General features: G+C 42.5%; 2 protein-coding genes and 1 long non-coding RNA gene across 9 annotated transcripts in view; 1 reads left to right on the forward strand and 2 right to left on the reverse strand.

Moving 5' to 3' along the window:
* mest overlaps nt 1–14442 on the reverse strand; it is a 17825-nt gene extending 3383 nt beyond the window's left edge. The window contains exons 1-10 of the mRNA XM_046335999.1: nt 13939–14442; nt 13401–13593; nt 11081–11160; nt 10771–10848; nt 10325–10461; nt 9999–10057; nt 6368–6408; nt 6195–6265; nt 3755–3856; nt 3251–3327 (exon numbers count right to left, since the gene is read on the reverse strand). Coding sequence (XP_046191955.1) covers nt 3251–3327; nt 3755–3856; nt 6195–6265; nt 6368–6408; nt 9999–10057; nt 10325–10461; nt 10771–10848; nt 11081–11160; nt 13401–13554 — 799 coding nt within the window. The 5' untranslated portion in view covers nt 13555–13593; nt 13939–14442. The remainder of the gene's footprint in view (nt 1–3250; nt 3328–3754; nt 3857–6194; nt 6266–6367; nt 6409–9998; nt 10058–10324; nt 10462–10770; nt 10849–11080; nt 11161–13400; nt 13594–13938) is intronic.
* Nucleotides 6590–7567, forward strand: LOC124020742. Its single transcript, XR_006836136.1, has 3 exons — nt 6590–6974; nt 7049–7096; nt 7188–7567. It is a non-coding gene; the product is annotated as an uncharacterized LOC124020742 (long non-coding RNA).
* A 691-nt stretch (nt 14443–15133) lies between the features above and the next one.
* Nucleotides 15134–21864, reverse strand: part of atp2b1a (ATPase plasma membrane Ca2+ transporting 1a) — a 54737-nt gene continuing 48006 nt past the window's right edge. For 4 of the 7 annotated variants that reach the window (XM_046336004.1, XM_046336001.1, XM_046336003.1 and 1 more), the window contains 3 exons: nt 20645–20833; nt 19808–19900; nt 15134–17663 (listed from right to left, as the gene is read on the reverse strand). In XM_046336004.1, the coding sequence (XP_046191960.1) occupies nt 17295–17663; nt 19808–19900; nt 20645–20833 (651 nt within the window). In that variant the 3' untranslated portion in view covers nt 15134–17294. Of the gene's footprint in view, nt 17664–19725; nt 19901–20644; nt 20834–21864 lie in introns of all 7 variants that reach the window. The other 3 variants (XM_046336006.1, XM_046336005.1, XM_046336007.1) reach the window with 2 other exon arrangements.

A 21864-nucleotide genomic window follows, 5' to 3' on the forward strand; every position in this document is an offset into this window, starting at 1 on the left:
GACAGACAGTACATCATTATCTTAAACATCAACAGACAGAACAGCAGTGGTGGAGTTGAATGAATGACAGACAGTACATCATTATCTTAAACATCAACAGACAGAACATCAGTGGTGGAGTTGAATGAATGACAGACAGTACATCATTATCTTAAACATCAACAGACAGAACATCAGTGGTGGAGTTGAATGAATGACAGACAGTACATCATTATCTTAAACATCAACAGACAGAACAGCAGTGGTGGAGTTGAATGAATGACAGACAGTACATCATTATCTTAAACATCAACAGACAGAACAGCAGTGGTGGAGTTGAATGAATGACAGACAGTACATCATTATTTTAAACATCAACAGAACAGCAGTGGTGGAGTTGAATGAATGACAGACAGTACATCATTATCTTAAACATCAACAGAACAGCAGTGGTGGAGTTGAATGAATGACAGACAGTACATCATTATTTTAAACATCAACAGAACAGCAGTGGTGGAGTTGAATGAATGACAGACAGTACATCATTATTTTAAACATCAACAGAACAGCAGTGGTGGAGTTGAATGAATGACAGACAGTACATCATTATCTTAAACATCAACAGAACAGCAGTGGTGGAGTTGAATGTATGACAGACAGTACATCATTATCTTAAACATCAACAGACAGAACAGCAGTGGTGGAGTTGAATGATTGACAGACAGTACATCATTATCTTAACTTCCTGCCATTTCCCTTCTATCATTACAGTACCTTCAGAAAGGATTCACAGTCCTTGACTATTTACACATTTTTCTTGTGTTTCATAATGCGATTAAAATAGGTTGGTCATTTTTTTTGTTTTTGTCAACGAACTTTCCAGAATACTGTGGTGGGGTGGTAATGGAAAATAAACAGTAATATATTTGGATAAGAAAGGTGTATTCAACCACCTGAGTCAATATATGCTAGGATCACCTTTGGCAGTGATTACAGCTGTGAGTCTTTCTGGGTCTGTCTAAAAGCTTTGCAAACCTGGATTATACAATATTTGCCCATTATTCTTCAAGCTCAGTCAAGTTCAATGTTGATCATTGCTAGACAGCCATTTTCAAGTCTTGCCAAAGATTTTCCAGTCGATTTAAGTCAAAACTATAACTAGGCCACTTAGGAACATTCAATGTCATCTTGGTAAGTAACTCCAGTGTAGATTTGGCCTTGTGTTTTAGTTTATTGTCCTGCTGAAAGGTGGATTTGTCTCCCAGTGTCTGTTAGAAAACAGACAGTCAGGTTTTCCTCTAGGATTTTGCCTGTGCATAGCTCTATTACATTGTTTTTTTTTCATATCCTAAAGAACTCCCTTGTCCTTGCCGATGACAAGCATATGCAGACACCACCATGCTTGAAAATATGAAGAGTGGTACTCGGTGATGTGTTGGCTTTAGCCCAAAAGTAATGCTTTGTATTCTGGACAAAAAGTTCATTTCTTTGCCACATCTTTTACAGTATTACTTTAGTGTCTTATTGCAAACAGGATGCATTTTGAAATATGTTTTATTCTTAACAGGCTTCCTTGTTTTCATGCTGTAATTTAGGTTAGCATTGTGGAGTAACTACAGTGTTTTTGAGCCATACTCAGTTTTCACCTATCACAGCCATTAAACTCTAACTAGTTTAAAAATCCCCATTGGCCTCATGTTGAAATCCCTGAGCAGTTTCCTTCCTGTTCATCAACCCAATTACGAAGGACATCTGTACCTTTAGTAGTGACTGGGTGTCCTGATACACCATCCAAAGTGTGATTAATAACTTCACCAGGCTCAAAAGGGGTAATCAAAGTCTGCTTTAAAAATAAATACAAATCTTCATCTACCAATAGGCTTTCCAATGCCTCCCTGGTCTTTGTCGTTGAATTTGTGCTTGAAATTCACTGTTCGACTGAGGAACCTTATAGATAATTGTGTGTGTGGTGTACAGAGACGGGGTAGTCACTCAAATCATGTTACCACCATTATTGCACACAGAGTTAGTCCATGCAACTTATTATCTGATTTGTTAAGCACATTGTTATTCTTTACGTTATTTAGGCTTGTCATAACGAAGGGATTGGGGTTTTGCATGTAGATCAGTGACACAAAATCTACATTTAATCCACGTTAAATTCAGGCTGTAACAACAAAATGTGGAAAAAGTCAAGGGGTTTGAATACTTTCTGAAGGCACAGTATATCACTCATCTATGAGAATATATCATTTTTTGTTTTCATTCAGTTCAATCATAACTTGAGACACTCTAGTGTAACAAACTTCACATAAACTAAACCGGGCATTGATGTTTCAATCCTTGCTCAGCAACTAGACAGTCCTCACCAGGGATGAAAGTAGAGGTGAGAGCACCAACCCATCTGTCTCGGTGCTCGTCCCTCTGGTTAATAAACTGCTCAGCAACTAGACAGTCCTCACCAGGGATGAAAGTAGAGGTGAGAGCACCAACCCATCTGTCTCGGTGCTCGTCCCTCTGGTTAATAAACTGCTCAGCAACTAGACAGTCCTCACCAGGGATGATGAAAGTCTCGGTGCTCGTCCCTCTGGTTAGCTCAGCAACTAGTGATGAAAGTAGAGGTGAGAGCACCAACCCATCTGTCTCGGTGCTCGTCCCTCTGGTTAATAAACTGCTCAGCAACTAGACAGTCCTCACCAGGGATGAAAGTAGAGGTGAGAGCACCAACCCATCTGTCTCGGTGCTCGTCCCTCTGGTTAATAAACTGCTCAGCAACTAGACAGTCCTCACCAGGGATGAAAGTAGAGGTGAGAGCACCAGTCTCGGATGAAAAACTGCTCAGCAACTAGACAGTGGGATGAGCACCAACCCATCTGTCTCGGTGCTCGTCCCTCTGGTTAATAAACTGCTCAGCAACTAGACAGTACTCACCAGGGATGAAAGTAGAGGTGAGAGCACCAACCCATCTGTCTCGGTGCTCGTCCCTCTGGTTAATAAACTGCTCAGCAACTAGACAGTCCTCACCAGGGATGAAAGTAGAGGTGAGAGCACCAACCCATCTGTCTCGGTGCTCGTCCCTCTGGTTAATAAACTGCTCAGCAACTAGACAGTCCTCACCAGGGATGAAAGTAGAGGTGAGAGCACCAACCCATCTGTCTCGGTGCTCGTCCCTCTGGTTAATAAACTGCTCAGCAACTAGACAGTTCAATAAAGTAGAGGTGAGAGCACCAACCCATCTGTCTCAGCTGCTCAGCAACTAGACAGTACTCACCAGGGATGAAAGTAGAGGTGAGAGCACCAACCCATCTGTCTCGGTGCTCGTCCCTCTGGTTAATAAACTGCAGGATACTAGGAGAAGGGATATGCCATCTTATTACCATGACTATTAATGACAGATCAGTCACTTTTATCCATCACTGTATAGGAAGAAATGGGAAACTAGCTTTATGCTAATAGATTATATCAAATGAAAAGTACAAGGGTTGACAACATAATCTATGCTGGTGGAAACAATTATGTTTATATACAGTACGTTAGAATTTAGATGGAAAATGTGCACATTTATTCAGTGCAATTTGGTTGGGTTAAAATCATTTTTTGAAATCAATTTCTTTCACCTATAACAATGTATCAAATAACAACAAATTTGACTAGCCATGTTAGTTTGAAATGAGTCAGTGATCGTTCTAGTGACTATTATTATATTATTATTATTATTACTCTATTCAGTATGTATAGGTATTTAACTAGTGAGGTCTGAACAGTGGTACTGTACCTGTCCATGACCAGGTTCCCATCATTGAAGCGGACCCCTGTCCACATGTCCAAGAACTCCGCGTCTGTGGGCTGTGTGTAAGGACCAAACACGTCCCCAAGCCTGACATGAAACCAAGAGTAAACAGGTTAAATGCTACATCTTTACAGTACATGAAATATGTTCACTCAAACACAGTTGAGTGCTGGTTAGGTCATCCTCCATGTTTTTACTCAGTTTGTTTCGTCAGCTATGCTTTGCAGCGAATATAAATACCTTCATAATATTTAAATAAAATGTGTTCATCTTTGAAACAGTAAAAATGGTTGTGGGGTTTATAATTTAGCTGAATGGACATAACTAGAGATGTACTATTTGTGCCAAGTGAACTTGCCAACGATGTTCTTACTGTAAATATGTCATTACGGTTACATGCACACATTAATGCGGTTATTGCGGATAGTCATTAATATAATAGTTCGATTCAAACGTTTACATGCTTTGCAAGAATAACGATTTCTCTAATAATCATGTTTACATGGACACGTCTGGAATCAGGTTACCCGATGGCACTCTGACAAATGCAGAAAATAGCTGATCAAAATAAACGTTCTACCACCGCGACCACGTTATTTTTGGGAAGCATATTTGACATATAAAGCTTGTATGTGAAAACTACTTCTGAAGCCTAAACCACAGACACATGCCGTCAAAATGTGCGTGCGAGAGTAGAGTGCGTCAATTCACGTGCACAGCATCGCATATGCCAATTTAATGGTCGATACATAACAAACAGGTGTATTTATGTTCGCTATGTAGCCCGTGTTGTGTGTTCCTTTTGATCAACCTAATATGCTACAGGAGCCACCGCACATGCCTACTCTAAACAGTTATGTTAGCTCACGAATGTGAGGAGTTGTTGCTAATACACCGGAGCAGATTTTAAATACTTTATCTTGTCTCATTCTTTCTACAGAAGTATTCTCTCTTGAAATCAGAGTCCCTCGTCTTTCCTAGCCTGCCTAAGCGAAGTTATATTCCTGTGATGGAATTCAACACAGGTAGGCATAAAGTTAGTTTTCAATGTGCTTTATTTGACGCTGGCAGTTAAATGTAACACCAAGGGTGTGTTCATAAATTCACTCTAGCTAAAATCTACTTCGATTTCAGAGCGCTCTTGTCTGAGTGCCAGGGCGCAGAATAGTATGGCCGGTGCCAGTAAATGTCGGCAAAAAAGGCGTAATTAAATTGTTGCATGGAACATAACATGAAAACAACCAAACCAGCTCTGCCAGGGCGAGTAAAATGGTCAGAGTGAGGTTCTCATTTTTGTCAGGGAAGTAGCTAGCAATCTAGCCAAGCTTGACTGCCGTTGTGAGGTCAGAACGCTTGGATCAACGCTACTCCTCAGCCAGAGCGTCCAGTGTGCGCTCTGAATACCCAGAGAGCGAAACGCTCTGAATACCCAGAGAGCGAAACGCTCTGAATACCCAGAGAGCGAAACGCTCTGAATACCCAGAGAGCGAAACGCTCTGAATGTACAAACGGACAATGCTGAAATGCTCTGAATTTACTAACGCCCAGAGCGCACTCTGAGTGGTTTACGAACACATTACGAAACACATCGTAAATACACACTTTGGGTGTGTTTGTAAATTCCATCTGGAGTGCCAGAGTGCGCTCTGGGCGTTCATAAACACAGAATGTTGTCAGATTTTGATAAACAGAGTAAAGTGTTTACATGACTATTGCATAATCTGCCTACTGCCATAACTTGTAACTTTAATATTGATGTATGAATGTGCATGTAAAGGTAATGTATTTCACTGCAGATCATTCAAAATACACAATGAAAAAAGATACCAATGACTGAGCCCCTTGCTGCAACGCTGTTAGCTTGAGCTCATGTGTCCCTTCTGTGTCCACGTTAAAAAAAAATCTCTGAAACTGGAAACACTTATCTCCCTCACTAAAGCACCAGAGAGCATCTTACAGATTACTGCACCTGCAAAGCCCACCTATAATTTAGCCCAAACAACTACCTTTTCCCAACTGTATTTTATTTATTTATTTATTTTGCTCCTTTGCCCCCATTATTTTTATGTCTACTTTGCAATTCTTCCATTGCAAAACTACCATTCCAGTGTTTTACTTGCTATTGTATTGTATTTACTTTGCCACCATGGCCTTTTTTGCCTTTACCTCCCTTCTCACCTCATTTGATCATTGTATATAGACTTGTTTATACTGTAAAATTGACTGTATGTTTGTTTTATTCCATGTGAACTCTGTGTCGTTGTATCTGCAACTGCTTTGTTTATCTTGAGCTCATGTAAATGAGAACTTGTTCTCAACTTGCCTACCTGGTTAAATAAAGGTGAAATAAAAAATAAAATAAATAAAAAAGATTCAAGAGATGTGTACAGTAGGAGGAAACGTATGTGAGAACACAGGCATGTACCCTTTAGAGAACACCATGTAGTTGGTGAGACGGGTCAGCAGTGGAGAGAGGAAGCTGGAGTCCTTGAGGAGCTGTGTGAGAGACAGCATGGTAATGATCCAACAGGACAACCATAAGCAGTCATAATGCTCAGAGAACAGTCAGATCATCCAGAATAGGAAATGTCCACTAACCTTCTGAAGGAATCTGGGATGGTGTGTTTCTGGGAATATTCCTGTTCAAGAAAAAATGTTTTTTTTTAAACTTACATTAAATATTTCATAATCAAACATGGCAAGTTAACAGTAAGACAAAGGCTATCAAAGCAATGTGTCACTTTGTCTTGAAGATCTTGACCGGTAATCTACTTTGTACACATATGAAGTGAGTTTGAGGGGGTAAGAGTTTAGGGTAGGGACATCCCAAGGATTCCGGATAGCACTAACTCATAGGAAACTATTGCGGTATAGTGTGCATGACTCGGAGTAGAGGAATTTGTAAGAACAGAAAATCACTGATTTGAATGAGGGGTTAAACCAAGGGTGAGCTACTCTGGTACTGATGAGAAGCAGGGTGTGGAGGATTTAGTGGGAAAACATATCCACTTGGGCTGCGTGTGTAAATGCAGTCTTAGTCAAAAATAATAATAATCGGACAATACAGGTGAGTTTACACCAGCTGCCCATCGTTGTCTAATCAGGCTCTGATTGGTTGCAGGTTGTCTGCTACACACACAAGTCTTTTCTCCTCACTTCACCAGTGCTGTTCATTGGGTGTCATGGCTGCTCGTACTGGCTCAGGGTAAGATGGTGGCAAGAGCAATGTTACTTTCATCACATTGAGAATGTTGTTTAACGGTCAACCTCTGTCTGTAGGTGCCTCCTTGCTTTGCTGAGCTGTTCATTGTTATCCTTATCAACAAGGTAAGAGCAACACTAAAGTACTGTTTGCTTGAATTGTTTTTGGATGTTTTATTTTTATCTGAAGTTAATGTTTCGTTTGTTGCTTCCCCAGTTTATAGGACTGTCTTTCTCCACCCTCTTCGAGCACGGCACTCGTTGTCTATGAGAAAGACACTAGTCGGAGCGACACCGACAAGCATATGCTGCCCCCCTCTCCTCCTGAGACTGAAGGCTCTATTCCCGTTCCATACCGACTAGCTGGTTTCAACTCCAGCAGGTTCAGGAAGAGCCTGTAGCCTGTCTTTCCAGGGTGGAGAAGACCATTTAGTGCACCATTGGTGCCCTGGCTCTATCAAGATTCCTTGGCATGAGCAGAACAACCAAATGTTATTTGTCACATACACATGGTTAGCAGATGTTAATGCGAGTGTCGCGAAATGCATGTGCTTCTAGTTCCGACAATGCAGTAATAACCAACGAGTAACCTAACAATTTCACAACAACTACCTTATACCCACACAAGTGTAAAGGCATGAAGAATATGTACATAAAGATATATGAATGAGTGATGGTACAGAACGGCATAGGCAAGATGTAGTAGATGGTATCGAGTACAGTATATACATATGAGATGAGTAATGTAGGGTATGTAAACATTATATTAAGTGTCATTGTTTAAAGTGGCTAGTGATACATTTATTACATACATTTTTTCATTATTAAAGTGGCTAGAGATGAGTCAGTATGTTGGCAGCAGCCACTCAATGTTAGTGATGGCTGCTTAACAGTGTGATGGCCTTGAGATAGAAGCTGTTTTTCAGTATCTCGGTCCCAGCTTTGATGCACCTGTATTGACCTCTCCTTCTAGATGATAGCGGGGTGAACAGGCAGTGGCTCGGGTGGTTGTTGTCCTTGATGATCTTTATGGCCTTCCTGTGACATCGGGTGGTGTAGGTGTCCTGGAGGGTAGGTAGTTTGCCCCCGGTGATGCGTTGTGCAGACCTCACTACCCTCTGGAGAGCCTTACGGTTATGTGCGGAGCAGTTGCCGTACCAGGCGGTGATGCAGCCTGACAGGATGCTCTCGATTGTGCGTCTGTAAAAGTTTGAGTGCTTTTGGTGACAAGCCAAATTTCTTCAGCCTCCTAAGGTTGAAGAGGCGCTGCTGCGCCTTCTTCACGATGCTGTCTGTGTGGGTGGACCAATTCAGTTTGTCCGTGATGTGAACGCAGAGGAACTTAACTTACTACCCTCTCCACTACTGTCCCATCGATGTGGATAGGGGGGGTGCTCCCTCTGCTGTTTCCTGAAGTCTACGATCATCTCCTTTGTTTTGTTGACGTTGAGTGTGAGGTTATTTTCCTGACACCACACTCCGAGGGCCCTCACCTCCTCCCTGTAGGCCGTCTCGTCATTGTTGGTAATCAAGCCTACCACTGTAGTGTGGTCTGCAAACTTGATGATTGACTTGGAGGCGTGCGTGGCCACGCAGTCGTGGGTGAACAGCGAGTACAGAAGAGGGCTCAGAACACACCATTGTGGGTCCCCAGTGTTGAGGATCAGCGGGGTGGAGATGTTGTTACCTACCCTCACCACCTGGGGGCGGCCCGTCAGGAAGTCCAGTACCCAGTTGCACAGGGCGGGGTCGAGACCCATCAAGCTTGATGACGAGTTTGGAGGGTACTATGGTGTTAAATGCTAAGCTGTAGTTGATAAACAGCATTCTCACATAGGTATTCCTCTTGTCCATATGGGTTAGGGCAGTGTGCAGTGTGGTTGCGATTGCGCAATGCGGAACATATCCCAATCCACGTAATCGAAGCAATCCTGAAGAGTGGAATCAGATCGGTCGGACCAGCGTTGAACAGACCGAGTGCGAGAGCTTCTTGTTTTAGTCTCTGTCTGTAGGCAGGGAGCAACACTATGGAGTCGTGGTCAGCTTTTCCGAAAGGAGGGCGGGGGAGGGCCTTGTATGCGTTGCGGAAGTTAGAATAGCAATGATACAAGGTTTTACCAGCCCTGGTAGCACAATCGATATGCTGATCAAATTTAAGGAGTCTTGTTTTCAGATTAGCCTTGTTAAAAGCCCCAGCTACAATGAATGCAGCCTCAGGATATGTGGTTTCCAGTTTACATAGTCAAATAAAGTTAGTTTAGGGTCATCGATGTGTCTGCTTGGGGGGGAATATATGCGTCTGTGATTATATTATAATCAACGAGAATTCTCTTGATCGATAATGCGGACAACATTTGATAGTGAGGAATTCTAAGTCAGGTGAACAGAAGGACTTGAGTTCCTGTATGTTGTTATGATCACACCAACCTAAGATTACCTGGGGTACCAATGTAAGAAATAACACGTAAAAAAATAAAATACTGCATAGTTTCCTAGGAACGCGAAGCGAGGCAGCCATCTCTGTCGGCGCCGGGACGTTTCCAGGAACCAGCAGTAAGGTTCTGATATCTTCTGGTTTATGTTCATGATTTCTTAGTATTGACCCAACTTCATGAATAATCCATGTTTCTTGTTTGCTACAACATGGTTCTTCCCAGGCTAAGGGTGGTGTCTGGTTGGAGTCTTCCCAGGCTAAGGGTGGTGTCTGGTTGGAGTCTTCCCAGGCTAAGGGTGGTGTCTGGTTGGAGTCTTCCCAGGGTGTATTTGTCTGGGTACCATCAGTATGGCTACTAGGTAAGGTTGTTACATCTTTCTGATGTTGCAGCTTTAACACTTCTATTCCTGGCTCAGCAGCTCTGTATGAACCTGGATCCTGATATCATTTGGCTATGATGCTCTACAACTTTGAATAAATTACTTTAAAATGTTTTTGTCTGGCTTGCTTTGTCCATTTAAATGGTACATTTGACTTAAGTATGGTTTATGCTACCTGTAGCCAATCAGGAAAAGGTCTGAAACTGTACTCTACCTCCATTGGACAAACAGAGGCTGTTGATGGTCAAGTGTCCAGTCCTGTTGTGGTCACTCCTGTGAGATACAAAGATGGGGAAAGGGTCAGTAGAAGCTCTACAGCATCCATCATATTTCACCTTTCCTGTGTTGTTGGGTAATGGAAGGGGAAACACGACTATTGAGACGCAGCCCTATGATGTCAGAGTGCTTTCAGTGATGATGGTTCCTCCGGGATTGGCTTCCAAGCCCAACGTTGACCATTAGTGGGGGAAATGCAAACTGACACAAGCTCAATGTTTAGGGGCAACTTCATTGTACTTGGTGCAGCAGTGCAGAGCTCACCTGTAGAGCAGTTCCAGGGCCACAGTGTCTCCATAGTCATGGGAGAGCAGGTTGACCCTCTGCTCTGTCAGACCCAGGTGGGACACCAACGCCTCCACAACACTGGCCTGCTCAAAGATGGAGTAGCGATGGGGCCTCTGTCAGGGAGAAAGGTCAGTCTAGGTGAGCACCTTAGCTAGAACAAAATGGGCTTATTTGGATTTTTTAAAGATTGTTAATGCAATTTTCCTACTGGTCTACTTTCCTGTAGTGTATAGGTTAGCATAACTTGCCATTCCTCGGTTATTGGCAATTGTTTGCTTGCTTTGTCATTACAGTTGTACACAATAACCCACGAACATTGTCGTCTCTCTCCCTGGTAGATTCCCTGGCATTCTAACCGATGCCTCAGACTGTTTCACCCCGAACTAGCCCACAATTCAAGTCTGTCATAGCTTGCGACTCACAGGTTTGTCACTGAAGCCAAAACCAAGAAAGTCCAGAGCAATGACACGGTTAAAGCGCCGATTCAGGGGCTCCCATATCTGTAAGACAGAAACAGAGCTGGCATTCAGACACCTGTCCAATACATGAATCCAAAAAGGGATGCTTGTTTTCATGTCCAGTTGCAAAACCATTTGCTACGGTGTGCCCTATTGAACATGGCTCTGTTCACAATATACCATCTGAGAGAGTGTGGAATAAGACTTATCCCAGCAAACCAACTGATCTGTGCATAACATTTTATAGATAAGCCCCTTTCTCTCATCTGCTTACCTTGTACCAGTCCAGGCTGGAGGTAGGGAAGCCATGGAGGAGAATGACCACATCAGAGCTGCCTACAGCACCATAGGTCTCTGGTAGAGGAAAAAGTAAAGCATACACATTATTCCTGACGTACCATGACCTGCTACACGCACCACGAAAATATGTTACATTGATCAAAGTAAAGGGCTAAAACTGCTGCTTGGAACTTGTCATTGCAAAGTGCAAATGATGACTGATCTGAACATTGGCTCCAACTTCTAGCAGTCCACTGTTCACTGTACTGATGAAGGAGCCACTAGATGGTTACAGTAGTCTGTACTGATGAAGGAACCACTAGATGGTTACAGTAGTCTGTACTGATGAAGGAGCCACTAGATGGTTACAGTAGTCTGTACTGATGAAGGAACCACTAGATGACTGATGAAGGAACCACTAGATGGTTACAGTAGTCTGTACTGATGAAGGAACCACTAGATGGTTACAGTAGTCTGTACTGATGAAGGAGCCACTAGATGGTTACAGTAGTCTGTACTGATGAAGGAACCACTAGATGGTTACAGTAGTCTGTACTGATGAAGGAGCCACTAGATGGTTACAGTAGTCTGTACTGATGAAGGAGCCACTAGATGGTTACAGTAGTCTGTACTGATGAAGGATGGTTACCTGTACTGATGAAGGAGCCACTAGATGGTTACAGTAGTCTGTACTGATGAAGGAGCCACTAGATGGTTACAGGTTACTGATGAAGGAGCCACTAGATAGTCTGTACTGATGAAGGAGCCACTAGATGGTTACAGTAGTCTGTACTGATGAAGGAGCCACTAGATGGTTACAGTATTCTGTACTGATGAAGGAACCACTAGATGGTTACAGTAGTCTGTACTGATGAAGGAACCACTAGATGGTTACAGTAGTCTGTACTGATGAAGGAACCACTAGATGGTTACAGTAGTCTGTACTGATGAAGGAACCACTAGATGGTTACAGTAGTCTGTACTGATGAAGGAACCACTAGATGGTTACAGTAGTCTGCATCAATGAATCTCAATGATCTCAATAATGTAATGAGACGCTAATTAAAGCTCTGTTTCTTTATTTCACCCACATTCATGTGTGACAACTGGACAGGTGAAATAAATGCCTACCCCGCTCCTGTCAATTAAATTTAATTAAATGTGCTTTATTGGCATGACTTAACAGAGTACATATTGCCAAAGCTTACTTTGGTGATTTACAATATTAACATAATAATCATCAATATTGTCAACATGACAACAGTAACAACAACAATCAAGAGTCAAAATAACCAGACATTGAACAATAACAACGGCATAGAGGACATGTGAAGGTTGGTTGTTCTATCAGACACTGACCCTCATTTTATGTAGTGGGCTGCCAACCCACAGCTCTCTGCATCCTCCCTCAACAGGGCAGGTAGCCTTTTCTCATCAGAGAGGTCTTTGAAACCTTGAATAAGGGTTTCAAATTTGGGGTAATTACACTCAAATTGTTATATATTTTTGACATTTTGTCAGGAAATGCAGCTCTGTGTCCGGTTGTGCTGTGGTTGCACAGCCTTTCCTCTACAGGGAGACAGGTTTTCCTCTGTCTACCCTTCTCAATGGCAAGGCTGTGCTCACTGAGCCTGTACTTTGTCAAGGTTTTGATCAGAAACCATGCTTAAATAGTTTGCCGTGGTGTACTGTCAATTTAGGGCCAGATAGCACTGCATTTTGTTTTGTGCTTAGTGTTTCCCAATAAGTAATGTCGTTTTGACTGTTGTAATTTGGTTTATTCTGATTGGATGTTCTGGTCCTGAGGATTCAGTGTGTTTGTAGAACAGGTTTGTGACCTCAGCCCCAGGAACAGCTGGATGAGGAGACTCTTGGCATTGCAGGGCTTGGTAATAATAGGAGAGGGGGTCACTGTTTCCAAAACTGAATTGCTCATGTTTTTAGTTTGTATTATTAGTGGATATTGGTCTAATTCTGCCCTGTGTGCATTGTTTGTAGTTTTCCTCTGGACATGTTGGTGAATCTTACAGAACTCTGCATTCAGGTTTCAATGGGGTGTTTGTCCCATTGGGGGAAATCTTGTTTTGCAAGTGGACTCCACACTCGCTGCCATAAAGTGCAATTGGTTCAATGACACATTCAATTAGTCTTTAAAAATCAGTACAGTGCACTACTATCAGATATGTGCAGGGGATAGAGAGATGGATTCATAAGCAAGTTCAATTTCAAATGTATGATGTTTGGAGTATATAATCTGAATCAAATGAGAATACACCTTATCCCTCTATTCTACTCTTACTGATGCCAAATCTTACCCCTGTAGAATATATTGTTGCTCCTGAAAGTGAAGAATGCTCCGGCAGAGCGCCAGGTCAGGAGGGCTGGAGACAGTTGGGGAGGAGGGATGTGCAGGTAGACTGCCAGCAGAGGAATGCACAGCAAGCCCACAAGAAGCCACCATTCCCTCATCTTTCCTTTGGTAGGAGGGCAGGTCTCGCATTCCGCAATCTGGAAGACAATACTGGGGTCACGGAACGAAATTTAATTTAGGCTAATATCACCCTTTAACATGAATGGTCTAGAAGTGCCAGACCTATTGTGTGATAATGTCATGCGACACCCCGCTACTTACAGTCTATTCTTAAATTCTAGAAGCAACATATTCGGCAAAACTAGACTTTGGAATACCGTCAAAATAGTGGGCTACATGTAAACGTCACGGTCTCCTTGCAACAATAGGCTATACTATCATTCTGTTTTAAAAATAAAGCATTAGCCTACCTCTTGGAAATGTGTCTATTCTTAACACTAAAATAACACTTCCGCCCGGGGCACTGTCAGTGCTGTACCTACCTACAGCCGAGTCGCGGTTCTGTCATTCCTATGTACTCAGTGCGTCCGGGTCACCTGGGTAGGTTTCGAACCTTGGCCCAGTGCACTGCATTAATGCAGGGTCGGGGAATTATATTATTTTGTGGTGTCGCATGGAGAATTGCCAGGGTGCTGAGCGCTAAATCTTCAGGAGCCATCTGTCGGTGTGGATGTCCAATAAGCATGCCAATGATACATGCCACTTGTGTTTGAGGTTTTGTATTCGTGCGCCCCGTTCCAAATGTCCACTTTCATGTAACAAACCATATACTGATTTGAATATGACTATTACAATCAAAATTACACTAGGGAAGGCTACTCATCGCATGAATGAACGGAACAGCAGTCCAGAGGGTACGTAAGTTACCTTACTGATTATCAGTGCCATAATCAAGATCACTGATTGATTATTAAAATGAGACAATGCGAATGTGGTATATATGATGATGAAATAATCCTATATTTTTATTCTCCATGCATGAGGAAATAACCTTGCTGCAGCCATCCAGAGGACGAATTGTTAGTGGCGGGTTACTTGTTTCCGCGTATCTTTCAAACCCCACCCAGACTCGCCACTAGATGGCAGTGTAACAACTAAAGCACGCAGCAGACATCTGACAGAATGGGCGTTTCACTTTAAGCAGAATCATACGATTATTAAAAGGACAAGTATATTTAAATGTATTTTTTTTAAATACCAAATCTGCATTTTAGATGTAAACATGTTATAGGTCCCAATAGCTTATTTTTTTTGCAATATCACTTCAATTTGAGAAACATATCCCACCAGCGATAAACCTCATTCAGATGCAGGCGCACAGATAAAACATGAAGGATCCGAAACGGCAAAGCTCTGTGATCCACGTCTTACACATCACACATGAAAGTGTGTCATTTCAAACTTCATCAGCAACCTTCTATTCCAGTTTGTTGGATTTGAGCAATACTTTTCCATGTGCGCGTGCACAGGCTATTTATGAGCCATTTTCATCCAAAATACAGGATTCTGATTTTTTTTTTAAAGTTCTTTAAAAGTGGCCTGTTACGCATGATAAATGAAAAACATGGCTCTATTTAGGCTAAATATCCATTTTTTATTTTTAAAAACCATACACATTACTCAAGTTTCAAATGTAAATCCAATCACGATAATCATTTAAATTACTCAAGAAAAACAGACATGAAGTAGTTTTTATTTCCAAATGTTAAGATAAAAAAATGATAATCCATAAAACAGATGGATAAACATTCATTCCCGTTATAGGAAGAATCTACAGAACAAAAACCTATGGATTCTTTTTTCTTCCCATTTTACATTTTTACAATTTCAAGCTGCTTTTTTGTTGTTGTAAAAACCAGAAAAACGTCTTCCCAAAATATAATTGTCATTGAGCAACTACTGAACATATTCCACCCCCCCCCCCACACTCTCTTGGCCCCCTACACACAGCTAAGCTTGGGTGAGAGGTCTAAACAGGTGAGGGATTTAACAGTCAGAATCTGCACCCTGCTGCTGAAACAAAAACAACCCAACCTGGCTGATAAGCTACTTCACAACTTTAAAAAATGTGTTAGTATTTTGACCACAGGCCTATATAAAAGCCTAGTCTCTTATTTCATTCCATTTGCCACCCTGAGAAAAATATTCCTATCAGAACCAATCACAACCCTTTTTAGTGAGTGCCCCACCCCACCCCAAATGTTCCAATGTGTAATTTGTGTCAAACCCCAAAACTCTGGTTCAGTAGGTTGAAAGTTATCGTCTGCGTTTCCATAAAAATACAAAGGTACAATTTGTATGGTTGTCTGTATAAAAATGTTCCCAAGGGAGGTGTTCTGAAACAAAGTACCCCTGTGCAGTTACCAGTGTATGTATGCCTAGTCTTTTTATTCTTTAAAAAAGTGTCAATTCTTTACTTTTTCCAGTATATCAGGTGTCAAAAATATTCTACAAACGAGTCAAATGCAGCAACATTTGACTGTAAAAGGAGTGTTATTGGGGGGGTAAATGTGAACAAACCATAAATTGGGTGAAATTTAAGTTTTTCATAAAAATAAAAATTGAAATATGAAAATAATCCACTTGCTTTTATTTTTACCAATACAACATTTTACTACCTAAAGACCAAAAATGTGAAGTTAAAATGTTTTCTTAATTTATAGAATCCGTTTTCAATTCAACCCTTTTCTATGCCTGAGTAAACAAATGTCAATATTGTACATTGGCAGGGACTGAAGTTTCGCTGAGTGAATAAAAGACAAGAAAAAACAGAACTGATTCTCAATGTGATGACCAACTGCCAAACTCCCTTTATGAACTCTTAAACGTGAAAAAAAATATATACTAGGATTTTAATACCCCTCCCCTTAACCCACAATTAAATGAGAAACAGGACTTTTGAGCTTCCCTGTGAACGACAAAAACGGAACATTGAAACTGCTAAAGCAATGAACGTAGTAAATATTTATAGAAATGTGAATGGATAGTCCCTGGGGGTTCTTACTCCTTCCTTCTCCTGTTGAAACTCTCCACCCCCCAATGGACCTCTTCGCTATACAAGCCTTAGTGTTTATCTGTTTGGCTAGAAGGTTACTATTTATCTACAAATATAGAACAAATAAAAATTGCAGGCAAAAATAGTTCAGTTTCAATAGAAACACCCTTTTTTTCCTGAAAATACAGCAGTATCTGAAATAGTCCTCTTATTCAATGTTTTACTCTGGCCCTCGTTTTTCTACATCGTACGTCAGGAAGCTCTTTCGTCTACAAACAGAAAAAAAGTATCTACAAACTTTGTAAACAGACCTGCTTTTTCCAAAAACATAAATAATTAAAAATATTAACAGCCAATGGAGCAGAAAAAAAGTTTCTGAATGAGCAAGGGCCAAAGACATAAATATACAACACCATTCAGATAAAGAGAAGCTAAAGGTCGTCTTTCATTTCTTACAGCTGATCTTCAAGCCAGGAGGAGGACCCCCCTCTCATTAAAATAATATGAATTAAAAAAAAAAAACAGGTCACTTTCAATCTGAGTCTATATTCACCCCTCTTGCACCGAGAACAACCTAAAAGTTATCAATGAGGGAGGGGTGGAGACAAAAGAAGCCCTCGCGTTGCCAGAGGGGTATTTTTAAGAACAAAAATAAATTCTAATTAAATAAAAACCAAACACTACATTCGAGAATGTTTGCTCATTTCAGTCCAGCACAAGCTTGAAGCTTACAGAAAACTATCCGCTCTCCCTTCTTTCCTCTTCTCCTCTGCCCTCGCTCCTCCTCCTCAGAGCTCCTCATGGCTGTGGTGGTAGTAGTAGTGGCTGTGGGTTGGCTCAGAATCAGAGGGAGGTCTCCAGGCTGTGTAAGGGGCTCCCTGGAGCCGAGGGGGTCCCTGCTGCCTTGTTGCCCTCCACGTAGAGGTGGTTGTTGCCACTCTCCACTGCATTATTGTTCTGGTTGGGCGAGGGCGTCGGCGAGAGTGACGGGGAAGGAGGGGTAGGCGTGACGTTGCGGGGGGAGGCGGAGTTGCGCTTGGTGGGGGCATCGTCCTCGGCGTCGGTGTCGTCAATGAGGGGGATGGAGGGCTCCGAGTCCTCTATCCTGAACTCTGGGTGGGTCATGAAGTTGTGGATGGAGCTGCGTGACTCTGGCTTCTCCAGCCCCTCATAGGGGGACAGGGAGCTGCGGAATGCATTCACCACCCGAATCTGTTGGGTGAGGGAGGGTAAGGGGGACACAGTCAGTCTCAACATAGAATCATGCACACATATACATTTAGCATTTTCAGTTGCAGTTCAAACCATGGACACACAAAAACATGGGTAAATTGCGGTGAGTTTGGGAAGGGGTACATGAAAAAACACCATTGATTTTGTTGTGAAATTCTCAACAAGACGTGCAAGTATGCAGTGAGGACTAGTCCCGGAGGCTACAGTCAAACTGTGTCGTCAAACCCTGATCACTTTTGTTACCATCTTTCCTCAGACTGAGACTGAGCACTGAGTGGTGGAAGAAACCAGTCAAAAGTTAATGGGTCGTGGGACCATCTCTTACCATCGGCTTTCACACCTCAAGAAAACTCCTCTCGGTATTCAACAAACCATTGAGGAGGAGGGGTGGTGGTGGTAGTAGTGAAAGTAGTAAAAAATATCACACAAAAAAATCCAGCTCCAAAAATCCAAATGATTCAAAATGCAAGAATAATGGAGACATGTTCTAGATGAGAACACATTCATAGAGGACAGAAGCTTGGACACAGATAGGTTAGTTATTTTGGTCATGCTCAGGGTGAGGAGGGTCAGTCACTGATTCTGTTGTGGAGAAAACAAAAACTGCAGCAGCCAAGCAGGTCTAAAGCTGATATATAGCTAGATACACAACAGCACAAGAAACACTCAGACTATAGAGACAGAACCCATGCAGAGCGGTGCTACCTTGTGTTCAACAGTAGTAAACCTTTGAGTATAGCCCATGACACATTTCACAGAATCTAAGGAGGAATATGGTTGGAGTCAGTAAGATTCGGGTGCTTGTTGACTTAATCTTTTTTTTTGGGGGAACAGTGGACAGTACACACTGGCTATGAAAGAGGAATATTGAAATAAAAAGTACATCAAATTATATCAACCCTAAATATTAAGGGTTCTCATCAGCGAAGCACCTGGAAAGGGTTCATCATTTAGTAGGGAGATGTGGCTTATAACCAAAGAGAGAAATTGAAATGAAAACATGGTCAAAACACTGCTCCCTAGTCTCAAAGCCTCTGAAGAAAAAGAGAATCACAGCAGTTATAATTACAATCCATGTCTGCAACTGCAGGTCAGCCAGCCTGAAAGAGACCAGTTGAGGTCACACAGACACACTCCCTGGTAGAGAACAGTTAGTACACTCAGAACACATCAAAGCCCTGAGTCTGGGTCGAAGGAAAGAAGGTTCATTTGGGAAGGGACTTGGTTATTTGCGGGATGCCGAAATTCCATTCCGCAGAGGAGAGGACACAGACATTCCAGGAGCCTCCTGCACACAGTACAGCAGCCCCCGCAATGTTCCACTGATTGTCTATTGGTGGAGCGACAAGGTGGCTAGAATACCCAGACCGACTTAACACTCTGGACTGGACTTCACCCTGGAAAGACCCTGAGAAATAACCAGTCCGGTCTAAAATGGGAAAGGTCATTCATTATTGGTTAGGCGGTGAACGTTGACCAACGTAACCAAAACATTGACAATATGTTTACATTTGGAGAGAGAAATAACTTGTTTATGCTCAGTCAGAGACAACCTCTGTTTTTGGGGGGGGATTTTAAGCACTACCATCTACCGTGACCATGGGCTTATACTCAAAACATTTACACAGCTACTATAGAGGGGCCAGAGCTGCGACAACAAGGCCCACAAGAGCGCTAGTAGCCAGGGGGGCCAGCCAGGGGGTAGGGGCACAGCAGCAGACGTGACCAGACAACGTTAATCCAACGTTCCTCTAGCTCCTCCCTCCAACCTCTATCTTCAGAGAATGAAGCAGAAGCAGGAACAGAAAACAAGATGTGACACAGAAAAAGCCCTTAGAACTCGTGGTGACCTTGTGGGTGTTACAGTACATCCATATACAGCAGTTATGTTACCAAGCAACATGGAAGATATGGTTGTTTTTGTATTTTTTGTATTTTTTTAAGAAAAGGAGGGACAAGTAAGAGTGAATGAAATCAACGTTAGGCGAGAGAGTAGAAGAGGAAGATGTTAGATTTTCATGCACTAAGGAAACACACTCACACCCCACAGTGGAAGCAGCGGTGTTGGCGTCAGTGGCAGTAGTAGAAAAGGCTACATGTGTAGGGCTAGAAACATTGGTTACATCGTGCTGTTGTTGGCTGGAGGTGGAGGGCTGCCGCCTTAGCTGGCGCTCCTGAAAGGAGCTTCCGCTCTGGAAGGCACTCACTACATCCATCTGCAAGGAATCAGAGAGGGTGACAGGAGAGGATAGAGCCCAGAAACCACAGCAAGAGGACAGGTGAGAGAGAAAGGGCGAGAGAGATGAGAGAGAAGGGGTGAGAAGGGGCGAGAGAGACGAGAGAAGGGCGAGAGAGACGAGAGAGGCAGAGCGAGAGAGGCAGAGCGAGAGAGGCAGAGCGAGAGAGGGGCAAGAGAACAAGAGGAGACCAAGAGTGGAAGAAACCAGAGAAAGGTGAGAGAAAAGGCACCAAAATATAATAGAAAGGTATATTTCCCCCCACTCAGAGAGATATAGCAGTAGAGAGAAAAAGGGGGTGAAAGGCACTGATCTGAAGGTTTCTCCCAGAGCCTGATCTGACGCTTTACATTTCCTCATTAAAAAATATCCTCCCATATTCAAATACCTTTCACTCCTGGCCCTTTAAGATACCTGTACCTGCTCTGCATGTAGTCTTCTCAGTATCACACAAAGGGCTTCTCTTCATTGACCATCACATTATCATGTTCAACTTAGCTTGTTAGAAAGAGAAATAGAATAGGCAAAAAGGACCTTGCTTGAGCTTTCCAAAGCAAACAGAAAATCCAAGTCAAAAGAAGGATTTTGAGGGGAACATGCCAGCTGTTCTCTCAAAGTGCTGAGAGAAAGGGAAAGGGGATGAGAAGTGCATAGAGTTAACCTTATGGCTTGTGATTCCTCTTTGGTGGACATCGGTGGAGACGCGGTCAAGGAGGACATTACCTGAGTCTGGATGCGGTTGAGGCCCCTGAACCAGAGGATCTGTCCACGGCGCAGCTCGCGCTCGGCGTGGTCGATCTCCTCCATTTCCTCCATGTCCTCCAGCTCCTCGTCAGGGATCTCCTGCCTCTGGGTGCCGTGGCCGGCAGACTTCAGGAACCTCAGACTTTTGGTGGGGATGGATGAGATCAGCTGGAGGGAGGAGAGGGGCAGAGGGGTTAAGGGCTTATCACAGTCCAAACCGTGTCTGCAATATTGGACCACAAATCTCATCTCTATCACAGAGGACTGACTACTAACATACAGACAGCAAAGGCCCAGGTTACTGCTATATATGCAATGACAGGCTGGACTGCAACAGGTGCACAACAGGCACCCTCACACAATGCACATCTGTTAACCGAACAACCAGTTTCCACAGGAAGTCAGCTCGGAAAAGAAATGCGACTGATGAAAAAGTAATGGGTTGTTGTCTGGTGACTAGGGTTGCAAAGGGTCGGGACCTTTTTCAATAAATTTTCCATGGGAAGCCCAGGAATTTGGGGAATTTTGCTTAAATTCATAAAAACAAAGTTTGCTTTATAACAGTAAACTTTTTTTTGTGGGATACACAGGGCAATTCTAGGTCTTGTGGCATATTTTGGTTAAACTATTGCCAATTCAATGGAATTGCAGCCCCCTGCATGCACAGTGCACTCTTCCATCACATGTGCAGTGCACACTTCCATCACATGTACAGCTGATTCTCAAGATCTTGCACACTAATAAGATGCTATTGAGCCCACAGTACTACACTGTCTGAGTCAAGGACTACATGCTTTCTGGTAAGTTTTGATTACAATACTAGGTGGGGTGAATATATTTTATATGACATTTTTGTTAATGAGTAAAATTGTAGCCTACAGCAAAGTGTGTTTAAATAATTTGTAACCTGTTAACAGTTTCAGATAGTTAGTTTTTGCTACCATGTGGATTTTAGCTTGCTAACCGAGGAGTGTTAATTCACCTGTTTCCATACATGTTTCATTTTAAAACATTTATCTTACAAAGAGTTGTTTAATCTAACGGCTTAACTATTTATCTGTACATGGAATTGTATTCATTTTTTAAAAACTCATTTTTCCTTTTCTTTACAGGGAAACGCCACAGGCACCATCTGATGTGTGGAGACATTTCACTGCAGCTAATGTTGAAGGAAAAGCTGTGTACATTTGCAAATACAG

Source organism: Oncorhynchus gorbuscha, unplaced genomic scaffold (genome assembly GCF_021184085.1).
Source record: "Oncorhynchus gorbuscha isolate QuinsamMale2020 ecotype Even-year unplaced genomic scaffold, OgorEven_v1.0 Un_scaffold_894, whole genome shotgun sequence".
Lineage (NCBI taxonomy): Eukaryota > Metazoa > Chordata > Actinopteri > Salmoniformes > Salmonidae > Oncorhynchus > Oncorhynchus gorbuscha.